This window comes from Ptychodera flava, chromosome 9 (genome assembly GCF_041260155.1).
Source record: "Ptychodera flava strain L36383 chromosome 9, AS_Pfla_20210202, whole genome shotgun sequence".
Taxonomy (NCBI): domain Eukaryota; kingdom Metazoa; phylum Hemichordata; class Enteropneusta; family Ptychoderidae; genus Ptychodera; species Ptychodera flava.
In genome coordinates, this window is record NC_091936.1 from 23,427,392 (window position 1) to 23,439,853 (window position 12,462).

Consider the following 12,462-nt stretch of genomic DNA (forward strand, 5'->3'; position numbering starts at 1 on the left):
CGGAGAGATTGGAACATTGAGAGGGGAACACGGCGGACCCAAGACATTTAGACTATGGGAGGAGCGTATCTTGGGCGATGGCAACTGTAAAGCTTGTCTCTAGAGAAAATCAAAGTCTATGTAGTACCAACGAACTCTGAACGTCGCGTGTAGTCAATACACTGAAGATCCCCAGGTACCTCTCAGCAGGCCAACATCGAATATAAAATCCCCAAAGGGTGGGGGCGGATTCATTCATGCTGGCCCTTAAAATACACATCCGCCCCCCAAAAAAATACACTATGGAGGACGATAGAAATGTTGGCAAGATTCCTGTTTGCTAACTTAGCGAAAACAAATATAATTTGTTATTTTATCACTCTTCGTAAACTGACGTACGAAAAATTCATAATTTTAGTAAACGGGCCGCTTGAAGTAAGATTAGGCTTGCACATTATTGATTTACAATTTTTCAGCCATTCACACAATATGAAGATACTATTATTTGAGGTCACGAAGGACGATAACTTCTGAGCTTTACGCCTAATCTTTCGTAATGCATTATTTGTTTTGATTTTTCAACGTAAATCTGGCCACGGTGAACTGAACAAAATTAATAAATTTAACGCCATGAATTATTTTAAAGCATGACTTCCCGGCATGACATGACTAAAGCTGCTCAAAATGTCCAGAAATAGCAAAATAAGTAACGATATACCGACCATGATTACGCATATTTGGATTTCATAACTGAACTCCAGGTACATGATATAGTCATTGTTTTTCATGATGAAACATGCATGTTTCTGAACAGATAAGGCCAGAAACATATTCGGGGAGAGTCGTTGCCGTCCGTCTTCCTCAATTTAATGTAGGTACCACAGCGGCCATCGCCACGCCGTGTATCATAAGCGACTTAGATATATCTAGGTAGCTCATCCTTGATCAAATACCAAACTGATATTATTAATAATATTCATATTTCATGATCATTATATATTTTGCTCAAACTTACGGACTGGTCAGTTTCTTCGGCCGGGGTGGTGGATTCATGGGGTCACCCTGTTTTTTACTTTGGTGAGGGGGTCAATAATGTTTTTGAAATGCCCAATTGGGCGGGGGTCAGTAAGTCTTATGTTTTTGAATTTTGACAAGGGTTCATACTTGAGAATTCAATATGAGAAGGCAACATGCACTAATATTTCACAATCACATTTTTTCTCAACAGTTCTGGACATCTGGTTATGCATAAAAAAGTGTGAAATACATTCACAGCTCATTCAAAATACTGTATTCAAACTTTAGAATTGACACTTTATAAGTTACTATCTTGCAACTGACATGACAACAATTTCATTAAAACACAGAATGACTGAATGTTTAAAATATACTACGAAATTATATATATATATATATATAATATGCCTATATAATTTATATATATATGCCTATATAATTTTTTATAGGCATATATATATATATATATATAATATATATATATATATATATATATATATATATATATATATATATATATATATATATAATATATTGAATTTCAATATATACCACCTTTTGTTTTACCGTTATCGCACGAAGGAGGTGGGTGTCACCCTGTTTTCGAAGGATGGAGTATGGAAGGGGGGGTCAGTCACTTTTTGACATCGGCCAAAAATAATCCACCGCCGCCCCCAGGTCGAAGAAACTGACCAGTCCCGTAATATGCCTTATTCGCCCATGGCTACCCTATCTTCTCCTAACGTTATCCCCAGCGCGCCGGCTTGTTAGATGAGTAGCAGGAGAAACGAATGAATTTCAGACAGTCAACTGTTCTGCTGTTGGAGAGTTAAACTTTTGAACTTCGACCTCACCACTGCAAGGTCAAAGAGGAAAAGGCAAGCAAGATGGCTGCTCAAGCGGATGCCTCCATGTTTACGTACAAACGCAGCGAAGAGACCAAACTACATGAACGAAAAGTCGAATTAGAAAGGCAGATAAGAGAACATGAAATACTCGAAGGCGAGCTTGCTTCAATGAAAAAGGGAAAGGTAAAAGATATTCAGAATATTATCTAACTGTCCCTTGTTGCAGTTCGTGTCTCTGTACCGGTACGTAGCCCTACGAGTATGGCGAGAGTGTCCGGCTTTGGCTACGCCGCCTCCCACCTCAAGTTCAAGTCGGTGAATTTTAAAAAATAAAATCATTCAGTTTCTCTTGTGCCTCTCCTATTTCGCACAAACCTATTCGGAATTTGGTAGCCCAGGCCAGGTTTTCCCACAGTTGCGAGTGGAGGTACGTACCGGCCGCCGCGTACTATGCACAGAATAAGGGCCCCTTATTCTATGCATAGTACGCGGCGGCCGGTACGTATCACTCCACTCGCAACTGTGGGTTTTCCCAGCGATTGAATGAGTTACCTTTGAGTCTGCGCACTACAGTGAATTAGTTTCTGCCGGATTCACCGACTTGGACTTCTTGCTAAGGGATGGACCATTAGACCTTGAGGGGGGGGGGTCACAATGAAATTGTGAAAAATTTTTTTTTTACTATTGTAAATTTCTGAATTTTTTTTTCCAATAGAGATTAGCTGCGCATTTTTTTTTTCAGAGTAAATTTTCAGATTTATAATTTTTTTTTGCTTCGTCGCTGTCTGAAGATAAAGAGGGCAAAGATGTGGTGCCAAGCACCACAAGCGGCCACGCAAGCGGTCACGGGGGGGGGGGGGGGTCAGGAGAGGGGTGTCCCCCTCCTGCTGTCGGAGCTTTTGAAAAATAGAGATTACAATGGTGTTATTTTGTGGCACTTGGGGAGTATTTTTGCAGGGGGCGGTCAGGAGGGGGTGTCCCCCTCCTGCCGTTTGGGCTTTTGAAAAATAGAGATTAAAATGGTGTTATTTGGTGGCACTTGGGGAGTTTTTTTGCAGGGGGCAATCAGGAGGGGGTGTCCCCCTCCTGCCGTTGGAGCTTTTGAAAAATAGAGATTAAAATGGTGTTATTTGGTGGCACTTGGGGAGTATTTTTGCAGGGGGCGGTCAGGAGGGGGTGTCCTCCTCCTGCCGTTGGAGCTTTTGAAAAATAGAGATAAAAATGGTGTTATTTGGTGGCACTTTGGGAGCATTTTTTTCGGATTACACATCTTCCTCTGAAACATGGTCTTCTTGCTCCTCAGTAGCTTCCTATAGTTTTGAAAATTGACTATTTTGGTTTCCTGGCTTCCCTTTCTACTGCGTGGTGAAATGCCTACATTCACCCCACCAAATATCATGATTTACAATTAAATATCTCATGATTTACAATTGATTTTGACAAGCTGAGAAGCTAAAATAAGCTAAATAATATAGTTAAATTTGCATATTTGTGTTTTTAGAGCAATTGTTGCCCTTTTTTGATCAAAACATCTATTTCTCTGTAGCAGCATGTCCAAATTGATTGGATGTGTATAGATGTGTTGAAATTTCAATATTTGTCTTTTTAGGGCAATTTATGCCATTCATGGTCAAAAAATGTGTATTCTCTGAAAGGGCTTGTCCAATTTCTTTGAAATTTGCTACACAAAAATGATTATTCATGCAGATTTATTCAGTATTTGCTAACGAGAAACTTTCAAAGTTCAACCCCTTTTGTGTGTTTTTGTGTTGGGATTTGTTGGATAGATGGCATTCTACGTAGTGTATTGTTGAATGTTAAAACATGTGTTGCTGTTGTTTTTTGAGGCTGTTTTTTGAGAAAAAAGAATTGAAAATGCCTTTTTAAAAGCAAAATAATACATAATGACTTGATATGTTGTTTTATCATTATTGACGTGTTTCTACTTGTTCACCCATTCTTGCATTCATCATTGCAATAAAATGCTGTGAAAAAAATGAAACTGATGTGGCCTGCATCTGTTTACCTTGATCTTAAAAGGCAAATACAACTTTCTGTCTTGACAACCATACCATAGTTTCAATGTTTTACCTAGTGTACCTGCTTGGTTTGTACGCAGGAAACAAGTAGAAAACAGGTTCTATAATTTCATAATTTTCAAGTGATCAGAATACAAAAGTCCTGAAAAGATAAGATAATCACAACTTCCAGTATAAGGGATACAGTCACTCTAAATGTATAAATTAAAATTAAAAATGTGCCGGGAGGATGTACTAAAAATACAGAGAGTTGCTTTCTGTCGGTAAAATCTAAAAAAAATTCAAAATTTCAAAGACTTTTGCAAATTTTTTTTTTACGCCTTTGTCTTCTTATTTATTTTTTTTTTATTTTGCAAACTAGTTTGAAGATTTTTTTTTTCCTAACTTTCTGCTCTGAAATTTTTTTTTTTCTGTTTTTGACCACCCCCCTCCCAAGATCTAATGGTCCAGATCTACCGGTGGCCAGATGGACTGTGTACACAGTGACGTCAAGCAAATACAAAATGATTGGCAGCTCCAGCCATTATTCTGGCCAATAAGGAGAACGCATGAACTTAGTGTTAGTGGTGTCTAGTAGGACCCTATCATTGGGCCTTTGATTTTCGCATGGAACAAGCCGCTTGACAACTTCTTCTTTGGTCCCGACAAGATCATGTAGATTTGAACTGTTGTCGGAACCGCTGGAGGCTTTTCAGGAGAGTCGATGCGCAATCGCTGCATGATCTGCAACTTGCATGAGTGTGCAGAAAAGGGTCAAGACTTGTACCGACGGCAAACTATATTTCTTCATACAGGATAATGTCTTTTTTCCATCCTTGAATAAACGGCGACGATTATCGCATTTTGCAACATGGGCCCCACAAACAACACAGATATTTTCACGCCTTTTCGGGGATACAACCGAGGTTGTGCTGACTTTTGTGGGAGTGATCGCACTCGACATCTTATGAATAATATATAAGTAAATAAAAACGTCATCTCATGAATATAGCAACGCAAACCCCGCAGGAAAGCCAAGTCTGTGATTCCGGGTGAAACTCCCCTGTATTGCGTTCACGCGACTCATCGCGTCAACTCCACTCACGGGCGCATTTCACATGAAAGCAAAATACAAATCATTGCGTTCACTCCACTCAAAAATTCACAAATCACAGACTTGAACCAAGTCTACAGGTGACATGTGCGTTGAGCGTTTATTCACAGACTCGGGCACAGGGTACTGCAAGCAATATTCGTCTGGAAGTAATGAATATGATCAATAAATGTTATGTATTACACCACTTTTTTCCATTACAAACCTTACCTGTGTCGAGTGTGTGCCTATTACTTTACCCTCGCTATCTCTGTGTAGTATTTCAAAGAAAACAGTCCATATCTGTTAATTGCCCTCCCTAATCCCCTTCATTAATTTGTTCTGCTGATCACCAATGTAGGGGCTTATCACCCTGACTAAAGAACTCGTTAGTAGCTCATAAGGTAATTCTGGCTACAACCTTATAATGGGGTTCACATCTAGGCCCAGGGCCGGCCAGAACTAATCCGGCAGAATGTGAGAAGATAAGCTAATCTTTTGTCCGCGTTCACATTACGTTCAACGCTGTCCTAGCCTAGATCATTTGGTAGTGTCTGCAACTGTCCACAACCGAGCCTGCAGCGGGATTTACTGCAGGTCTGATGCCCATAATCTGGCTAAGTTCTTCGTAAAACATACAGGTCTTTCTTCCCCGACCGCTTGTCCTATTATTATCAGAAACTTTTTTGAATTCGGACTTCAAATGTTTCATCTTACGTTTGCATTGATCTGGGCTACGATCAAACCCGCCATGCTCTGACAAACGCTGTGAGATGATATTGTAGGCGATTCGATCCATTGACGTGCCGTCCATCAGATTTTTCACCATATCTTCGTTCCAAATGCCTAAAAGACACTTGATTTCTTCCGTAGCCCAGTTGACTCCTCGACTCGCCATGTCTAAAATGATACTGAATCGTCGAATAGGTCAAAGACTACACTGCATGTTAACTACAGAGGGCGTCAACTGGGACCTGAGTCGGACAAAACGCGTTCACATACGCTGTTTACTGCTCGGCCAGAGACCTGGGTCGGCCACAAACCACCCCTCTCGACTAGGACAGAAATTGTCCGGACAGTGGCCGGCCAGAACCGTTCACACCTGTTTTTTTGGTCGGCCACGAACCTGGCTAGGACAAGGGCCTAGTCTTTTTTGGCTAATGTGAACGGCCCTTATGAGCTGCTAACGAACATTTCAAGTGAACAAATACAAAATAAACCCAAGTACGTGTTAACATACAATATGGTATGGAATCTGTGCATTTTTTAAAAAAAATTATAATATCCTGACACTCAACTTTCTGGTGGTTCATCCATGTTATACATGACAATTGGTTCTGTGAAGAAAATTGTACCTTCTCATCTCAGAGATACAAAAAAATAACCCAAGTTACAACAGCATAGAAAATAACAATTGTTGACTGCTTGAATAAAGTAACCCTGTTGACTAAGATTATGCAAAATATTTAACAGTGTATATGATTTGTATAGTCTGCAAATAAATACAAATATGATTATCTGCAAATAAATGCACTAACGTTTGATCAGCTGTCTTTACACATAAAAAAGTGTACCTATCAATATGAAATCAGTATTGCATTAAGTAGTAAAGTTGTCATTCAATGTGGAAGGGTGTTTACAGCAAAAGAATGAAAAATATTTTATGTTCATCCGTTTATATTTACAAGAGCCCTGTGAGAGAACCAATATTTTCAGATAAAGACTGAGAAAGTATCAGCTATGAAAATTTTTCTCACACGAAATAGATAATAATTATGATGACTCCGTGTAGCTTTTACAATTTTCTTTTCTCCTCACAGAGGGTGTATAAGCAGCAACCAAACAGCAGTATATTCTTCAAAGATGACTTTTCCAAGACTCTGCAGGAATGTCAAAGTGAGTTTTACATCCAGATTTATGGAATCGAAGTGTGAAAGGGAAGAAAAGCATCCTATGAACTCATAAATTGACAAATTATATAAATAAGCATGATTTGACTCATGTAATGAAGTTTTACATTTTGTAACTGCAGGTGCTTGCTTTTGTTTTCAGAATTTCAGATCTATAGATACAGTCCATATTTCTATGCTACATTGTTGTGTTCAATTTTGCTCATCAGTTTTTCAGCTGTGACCTGTGTCATTTGGATATCAGTTTGTACACATTAGCATCAGTTTACAAACATACATCTTTTAACTGAACCATATACACAGGGCTATACAAAAGACTAGCCATTTGTGAAAAATGGCTTGGAAACCCAGAAACTTGTGACAGGCAAAATAAATTGACTGTGCCAAATTCCGAGGGCATCTATACTAGCTATCATCTTTTCCTTTGCAATTTTCTTTTTGAAATAAAAATCTGTCTACATCATTGTGCGATTTTGAAATTACAGTCAGTGGATTTTTCACAGTGATTGATGGAACAGCTTATCATTTATACACACTTGTCTAAGCATCCGGCAAAGAGTGGATGTGTATGACCACAAATGATAGATGCCGATAGCATTTAAAGTGAACTTTGGGTTTACTTTTTGTGAATATCAAGTTTGTTAACATTTCAATCCTCAGAAACTCTGCAAAGTCTCCGAGAAGAATACAAACAACTGAACAAATCCTGACAATATTACACCGTGAGGTTCAGAAACAGAAGAGCGCAGCTGGAGATGACTGTCTTGAATATTGACTGTAGTCTTTACCAAGGGTCTGTGATATCAATACAGCTGGTGCAGAGACCAGGGATAACTGCACATGTGAACGTATAATGCAAGTCTGATGAAGTCGGCCTTTGTCAGTGAGGAGACAAGAGCTGACTTTTTATCATATAATTAGGTGTGAGATTCCATCAAGGAAAGGAATTTCCAACACTGATACTATGTCATGTTAACAGAGTCCTCTCCTTGAGCTGCTCATAGTATTCAGCGGAATTCTGTCACAATTTAAACTACAGGAAGACCAAAAGGAAACAAGTTGCTCTTTGTTCTCCTGCTCAGAGACATACTGAATAATGGATCAGAGGAATATAGGATCAAAGGCTACTGTCACTTTCGTAAATAATTTAGTAAGAAGTGACACAATAGAAAAGAAAAACTCACTTCTTTTGATTCTTGTATTTATAACAAACAAGGTTAATTAAAGTGGTATTGTGGAATTCTGAGAAGCATAAAGGATTACTCGCACGAATTAAGATATATCAAATAACTGTAACTTTTCACAGATAAAGTTCTCATTCACTCAATGACAGTTAGTCATGCTAATTTAAAGTTGTGAATTCGTACAAGGAGAGAGATGTTGAATAGGCAGCAGCAATGCATGTCAGTTGTAAGTCAATGAATGCTGTGGCCAGGGCAATTGTCCGACTCTTTGCAATGGTCTCTGCAAAAGTTAATCATGTAAAATGGCTGTATTCTTGGTTTCAAACATAAAGTTTATGTCTTTTGATTGAAAAGGCTACGAGTCAAGTATGAAAATGACTGTCTAATGAGAATTTGATTCATTGACGCATCTTTATGTATTTATCGTACTGGGAGATCATGATAGAAGCTCCATCTCGTCTAAAAATATTTACCAAATAAATACTGTAGTAACTATTACAGAAATGTCTAAAGAATTTTTATTGTTCAAAACCACAATTGAATAGGTGTTTGTATAGTCATACAAGTGCACGCTAGCTGTAGATGGGGGCCATGAACCAGTGGGCTTTTATAACCCCGGTTGGAAAAAAAAACATGATTGTGTGATGTACGAGAAGGATGGACTGTGGTAAGACTGTAAGCATTTCTGTGTTGCTGCAGTGAACTGGTCAGGCGAGTGGTTTGTCTCAATATGTGGTTGAATTGATCTCAAATTACTGTTTGGTTGTATTCAAAAGAACACGCAATGCTACAGATAGTTTGAATGACTAAAACTATCTCAAACAGTCATGTATATTATTGTATGAAACTCCCCACCCTTCTATCACCCTACCTATCACCCTGCAAAACGAGACACCAAGAATTTTTTTCACCGTGGCCACATATTTATTTCAGTATCATAAAATAATGTAGTCTGATTAAAAATACACTTGCATCAAGGAGAGATGATTTTAGAAATTTCTTAAAATATACATAGTCTTTTGTCCTTTGCAAGTAAAGTCCATCATATGCACAAGGGATGCTGGTAGTGTGCGATGAAAAAATCTTGTTACAACCTGAAAACTTGCAATCCATGGTTGTAAAGATACTTAGAGAATCCAAGTGCTATTTTAAAGATCTTTATTTTCTAAATACTTCGATTTGCACTAAGTATTTGGGGTTTAAAAAGTTACGAAAATTTAGCAAAAAATTCCTGTTCCAGTGCAACCTGCCAAAAAATGGAGATACATGCATGGTTACGGTTACGAAGACACTTATTAAGAATCTGAGTCCAATTTAAAAGATCCTTTCTGACAAATCAGTTTGCACTATTAAGTATTTTTAAAAAGTTTACACATTGCAACTGCCATTTTGTTAAGGATGAATAACAAACAGCATCAGACAGCTATCATGGAACAACTTAATGTAAAATTGTAGTATTCTTCATTGCAATCTGTACTGTACTCTCTTCTACATACTGTTTACAGTACGGTAGCATCCACTTTTCAGGAACTGGACAGATATTTTGACTCTCAAACTTTTTATTCATTTCTGATCTACCACTTGGTGGGGGTTCACTTTGAAGCTCTGAGAGTAAGAAAAATTTTATTGTCTTAGTTTTTTGAAAAATCAAAAATTTTTTGTTTCTCAATGGCGTTAACATAGGAATGGCGGCCATTTTGAATTTCAAATATCAGTATTGAAATGTAAGGCAATTTATTTCTCTTGTACCAAACTTTGTACAGTAACCCCTGATCTATCTTCTTGTTTTGGTAAGAGTATGGTTAAGAGTTAAATTGAAGAAAGTGTGAACAAAATTTTAAGTCTTTTACTTTTGAGGTGCGTAATGGTAAAGGTAAATTGTGGAATAAGAACATAACTGTCACAATTTCATGTATAATTTGCATCGTCATCATTTCATTGCTCATTATATACATGTATATATATTATTCACATAAGAGTTGGATTTTATTTCCAATGTACAATTGGTGCTGCAAACTTCTGTTTTTAACGGTGTATTTCTGTAAGTTTGTGCCAGACAATGTCCTGAATATATCAGTATTTCAGTCATGTTACCACAAGAACTTGTTTCTCAATCTTTCCTATTTTAGCACCACAGCAGATAGTTTAATACACCTGGCCTGGATTAAGATAGCGATTTACCAAAAAGCGTGCTGAACTTTTTTAATACATAAAAGAAGTCTGATGAAAAACTGTCAACTTTATCATGCACATGTTTCTGAAGGATGAGCATATAAACCTTGTAACTCTTTGCAGACTTTCCTAGATCACAAAAACTATGACATGACCCATTGATTGACAAGGAGACAAGTTCTGTGACAATCATAACCTGTACAGATACTGCCCTGTGAGTTGAGATCTTGAACGACGTTACACTTTCATATAATCTGTGATACTGCCTTGCAAAATGGCTTAACCCGTTACATAACTCTATACCGCTCTATTCTCAACTTTGGACGTACGCCACTGCAGAAGTGTTGGCCAAGAAATCCTGGCATGATTATATCCTCTGCTGTTTCTCTCATTTTTTTAAAAAAAGACTACTCCTTTTTTCCATTCAGTGATCAGAACTCAAAATGAGTATTCACAACATGAAAAAGCAAAGAGGTCTGCATATTGAGAAGTGAGTCAAAGATGTCTTCAATAAGAATTCTCAGAAGCCAGCCTGGATACATGATTGCTGACAATTGCACAATTAATGATTTCACCAGAAAACATTATCGTATTTACAACTGTTGTGCACAATTGTGTATTTTGACACACAAGCGTTTCCCCAGATCATACAGATATGTGTGTGTCCACTTATAAACTACTTGAACAAACTGTCATGGTTTTCACCAGCATGTTGATATAAAGAGGTAGAAGGAATGTCAAAGGGCATAAACAGCGCCCTCTGTGACAGCTGGTTTCAGTATTTCCAGCATTTACATGTCTTTTGATGTGTCGTCAGCCACTGTCAGAGTGAGACTCCATTGTTCATTGATGACTAAACTGTCGGACAAAAATGCTTACTACAAGACAAGCATTTTGTTCAGCTGTTGGCATGGTTACAATATGAGTATTCAACAGACTAAATTGATCAGTGAGTAATTTCGTCCAATGATTGCACATCCTCTGTCCTCGATCGGGTGTCTGTTCCTAATCCCGCCAGATTCATGGAATCTTCAGAATCTGAAGTCAGCATCCTGGCAGTGGAATCTTCATCTTTCTTCCAATGGATTCCAAGAGCTTCCAGTTCATAGTTGGACTCCTGTACTGGACAACACTGGGAATATGAAAACAGAGAGGCAATTGAATACTATACAGCAGCCAGACACATAATTGAGTCTGGTCAACACTGAACTCATTTGATGATCGGAAGGCTATCCGATAGATTAAACTCCCAAACAGATGACAGACAATGACTAAATTACTATACACCTTGTCTGCTTTGAGGCCACAGTATTTTTGCAAAGTCAAAATGAGCAAAAAATCTATGATAATTTTTTTTCAATGTTGCCAATGGGATAAAATTTTCAATTTCTATGTATCAAAAGATTAGATCTATGAAAAACATAACTCTACAGTCAAATTCATGATATGAAAGTTGGATCAAGTTTCTGTCTGGCAGTATCCATTTCTGATAAAAGCATTGCAATTTGACGATACTTGTATCAGAAATGGGTATGAAATCTAAAGGTAATAGTATAATTCATGTTGCTCACCGGTATCCTTGCAAGACACTTTGATCCAAGTGATATCAAACATTTCCATGCCTGAAAACAAGACGAAATGTAATAGTTTAATCGTTTTGCAATATTCTCCATAGCATGCCTAAATTTATAATGAAATTGGTAAAAAAAGAAACAGGTACCCCAGGCATCACTACATACAAGTCTGGCTACTTACACTATGGCTATATAGAAATGTCCCATCACTGACAGCAACCATGTCCGCTGAATGTGATCATGCAGGCCAGTTTTGTTCACAACCTTGATTTCCATTACAATGTCACAGATATAATCACGATCACACAAATCAAAAGCTCCCAAGCATTTCATGAAAGCAGACATCTAAGTTTACATTTAGATGTACATGTAACTGCTTTTTTCACAGTTCCAAGCACCACATGTGTAGTATTTAATGTATCAAAGACACAGAAACAGTACTTACTAAATATCCTATAAACCCTAAGTATAGGATGGAAACTACAGCCAGTCCAAGGTATATAGCCCAGTGCTTTGGTAAAATTCCAATGAAGACGACAACAAAATAAGAGTTAATGACCATTACTATGAGGGCTAGCAGACTTGCAACTATCTTGGAAATCCTGTGGAGGATGAAAAAAAGACAAGACCTCAAAAGTTGTATCAATAGTTATCGAGTATCTAAATC

The 12,462-nt window shown here is 37.8% G+C and overlaps 2 protein-coding genes across 2 annotated transcripts in view; one reads left to right on the forward strand and one right to left on the reverse strand.

The window, feature by feature from the left end:
* The first annotated feature begins 1,842 nt into the window (after nt 1-1,842).
* On the forward strand, nt 1,843-10,616 carry LOC139140411 (ASNSD1 upstream open reading frame protein-like). The gene is made up of 3 exons (XM_070709636.1): nt 1,843-2,027; nt 6,776-6,851; nt 7,526-10,616. The coding sequence occupies exons 1-3, from the start codon at nt 1,884-1,886 to the stop codon at nt 7,573-7,575; spliced, it is 270 nt and encodes an 89-aa protein (XP_070565737.1). The 5' UTR covers nt 1,843-1,883; the 3' UTR covers nt 7,576-10,616.
* LOC139140406 (natural resistance-associated macrophage protein 2-like) overlaps nt 8,951-12,462 on the reverse strand; it is a 33,564-nt gene continuing 30,052 nt past the window's right edge. Inside the window, exons 14-16 of the mRNA XM_070709630.1 lie at nt 12,241-12,397; nt 11,793-11,843; nt 8,951-11,353 (exon numbers count right to left, since the gene is read on the reverse strand). Coding sequence (XP_070565731.1) covers nt 11,168-11,353; nt 11,793-11,843; nt 12,241-12,397 — 394 coding nt within the window. The 3' untranslated portion in view covers nt 8,951-11,167. The remainder of the gene's footprint in view (nt 11,354-11,792; nt 11,844-12,240; nt 12,398-12,462) is intronic.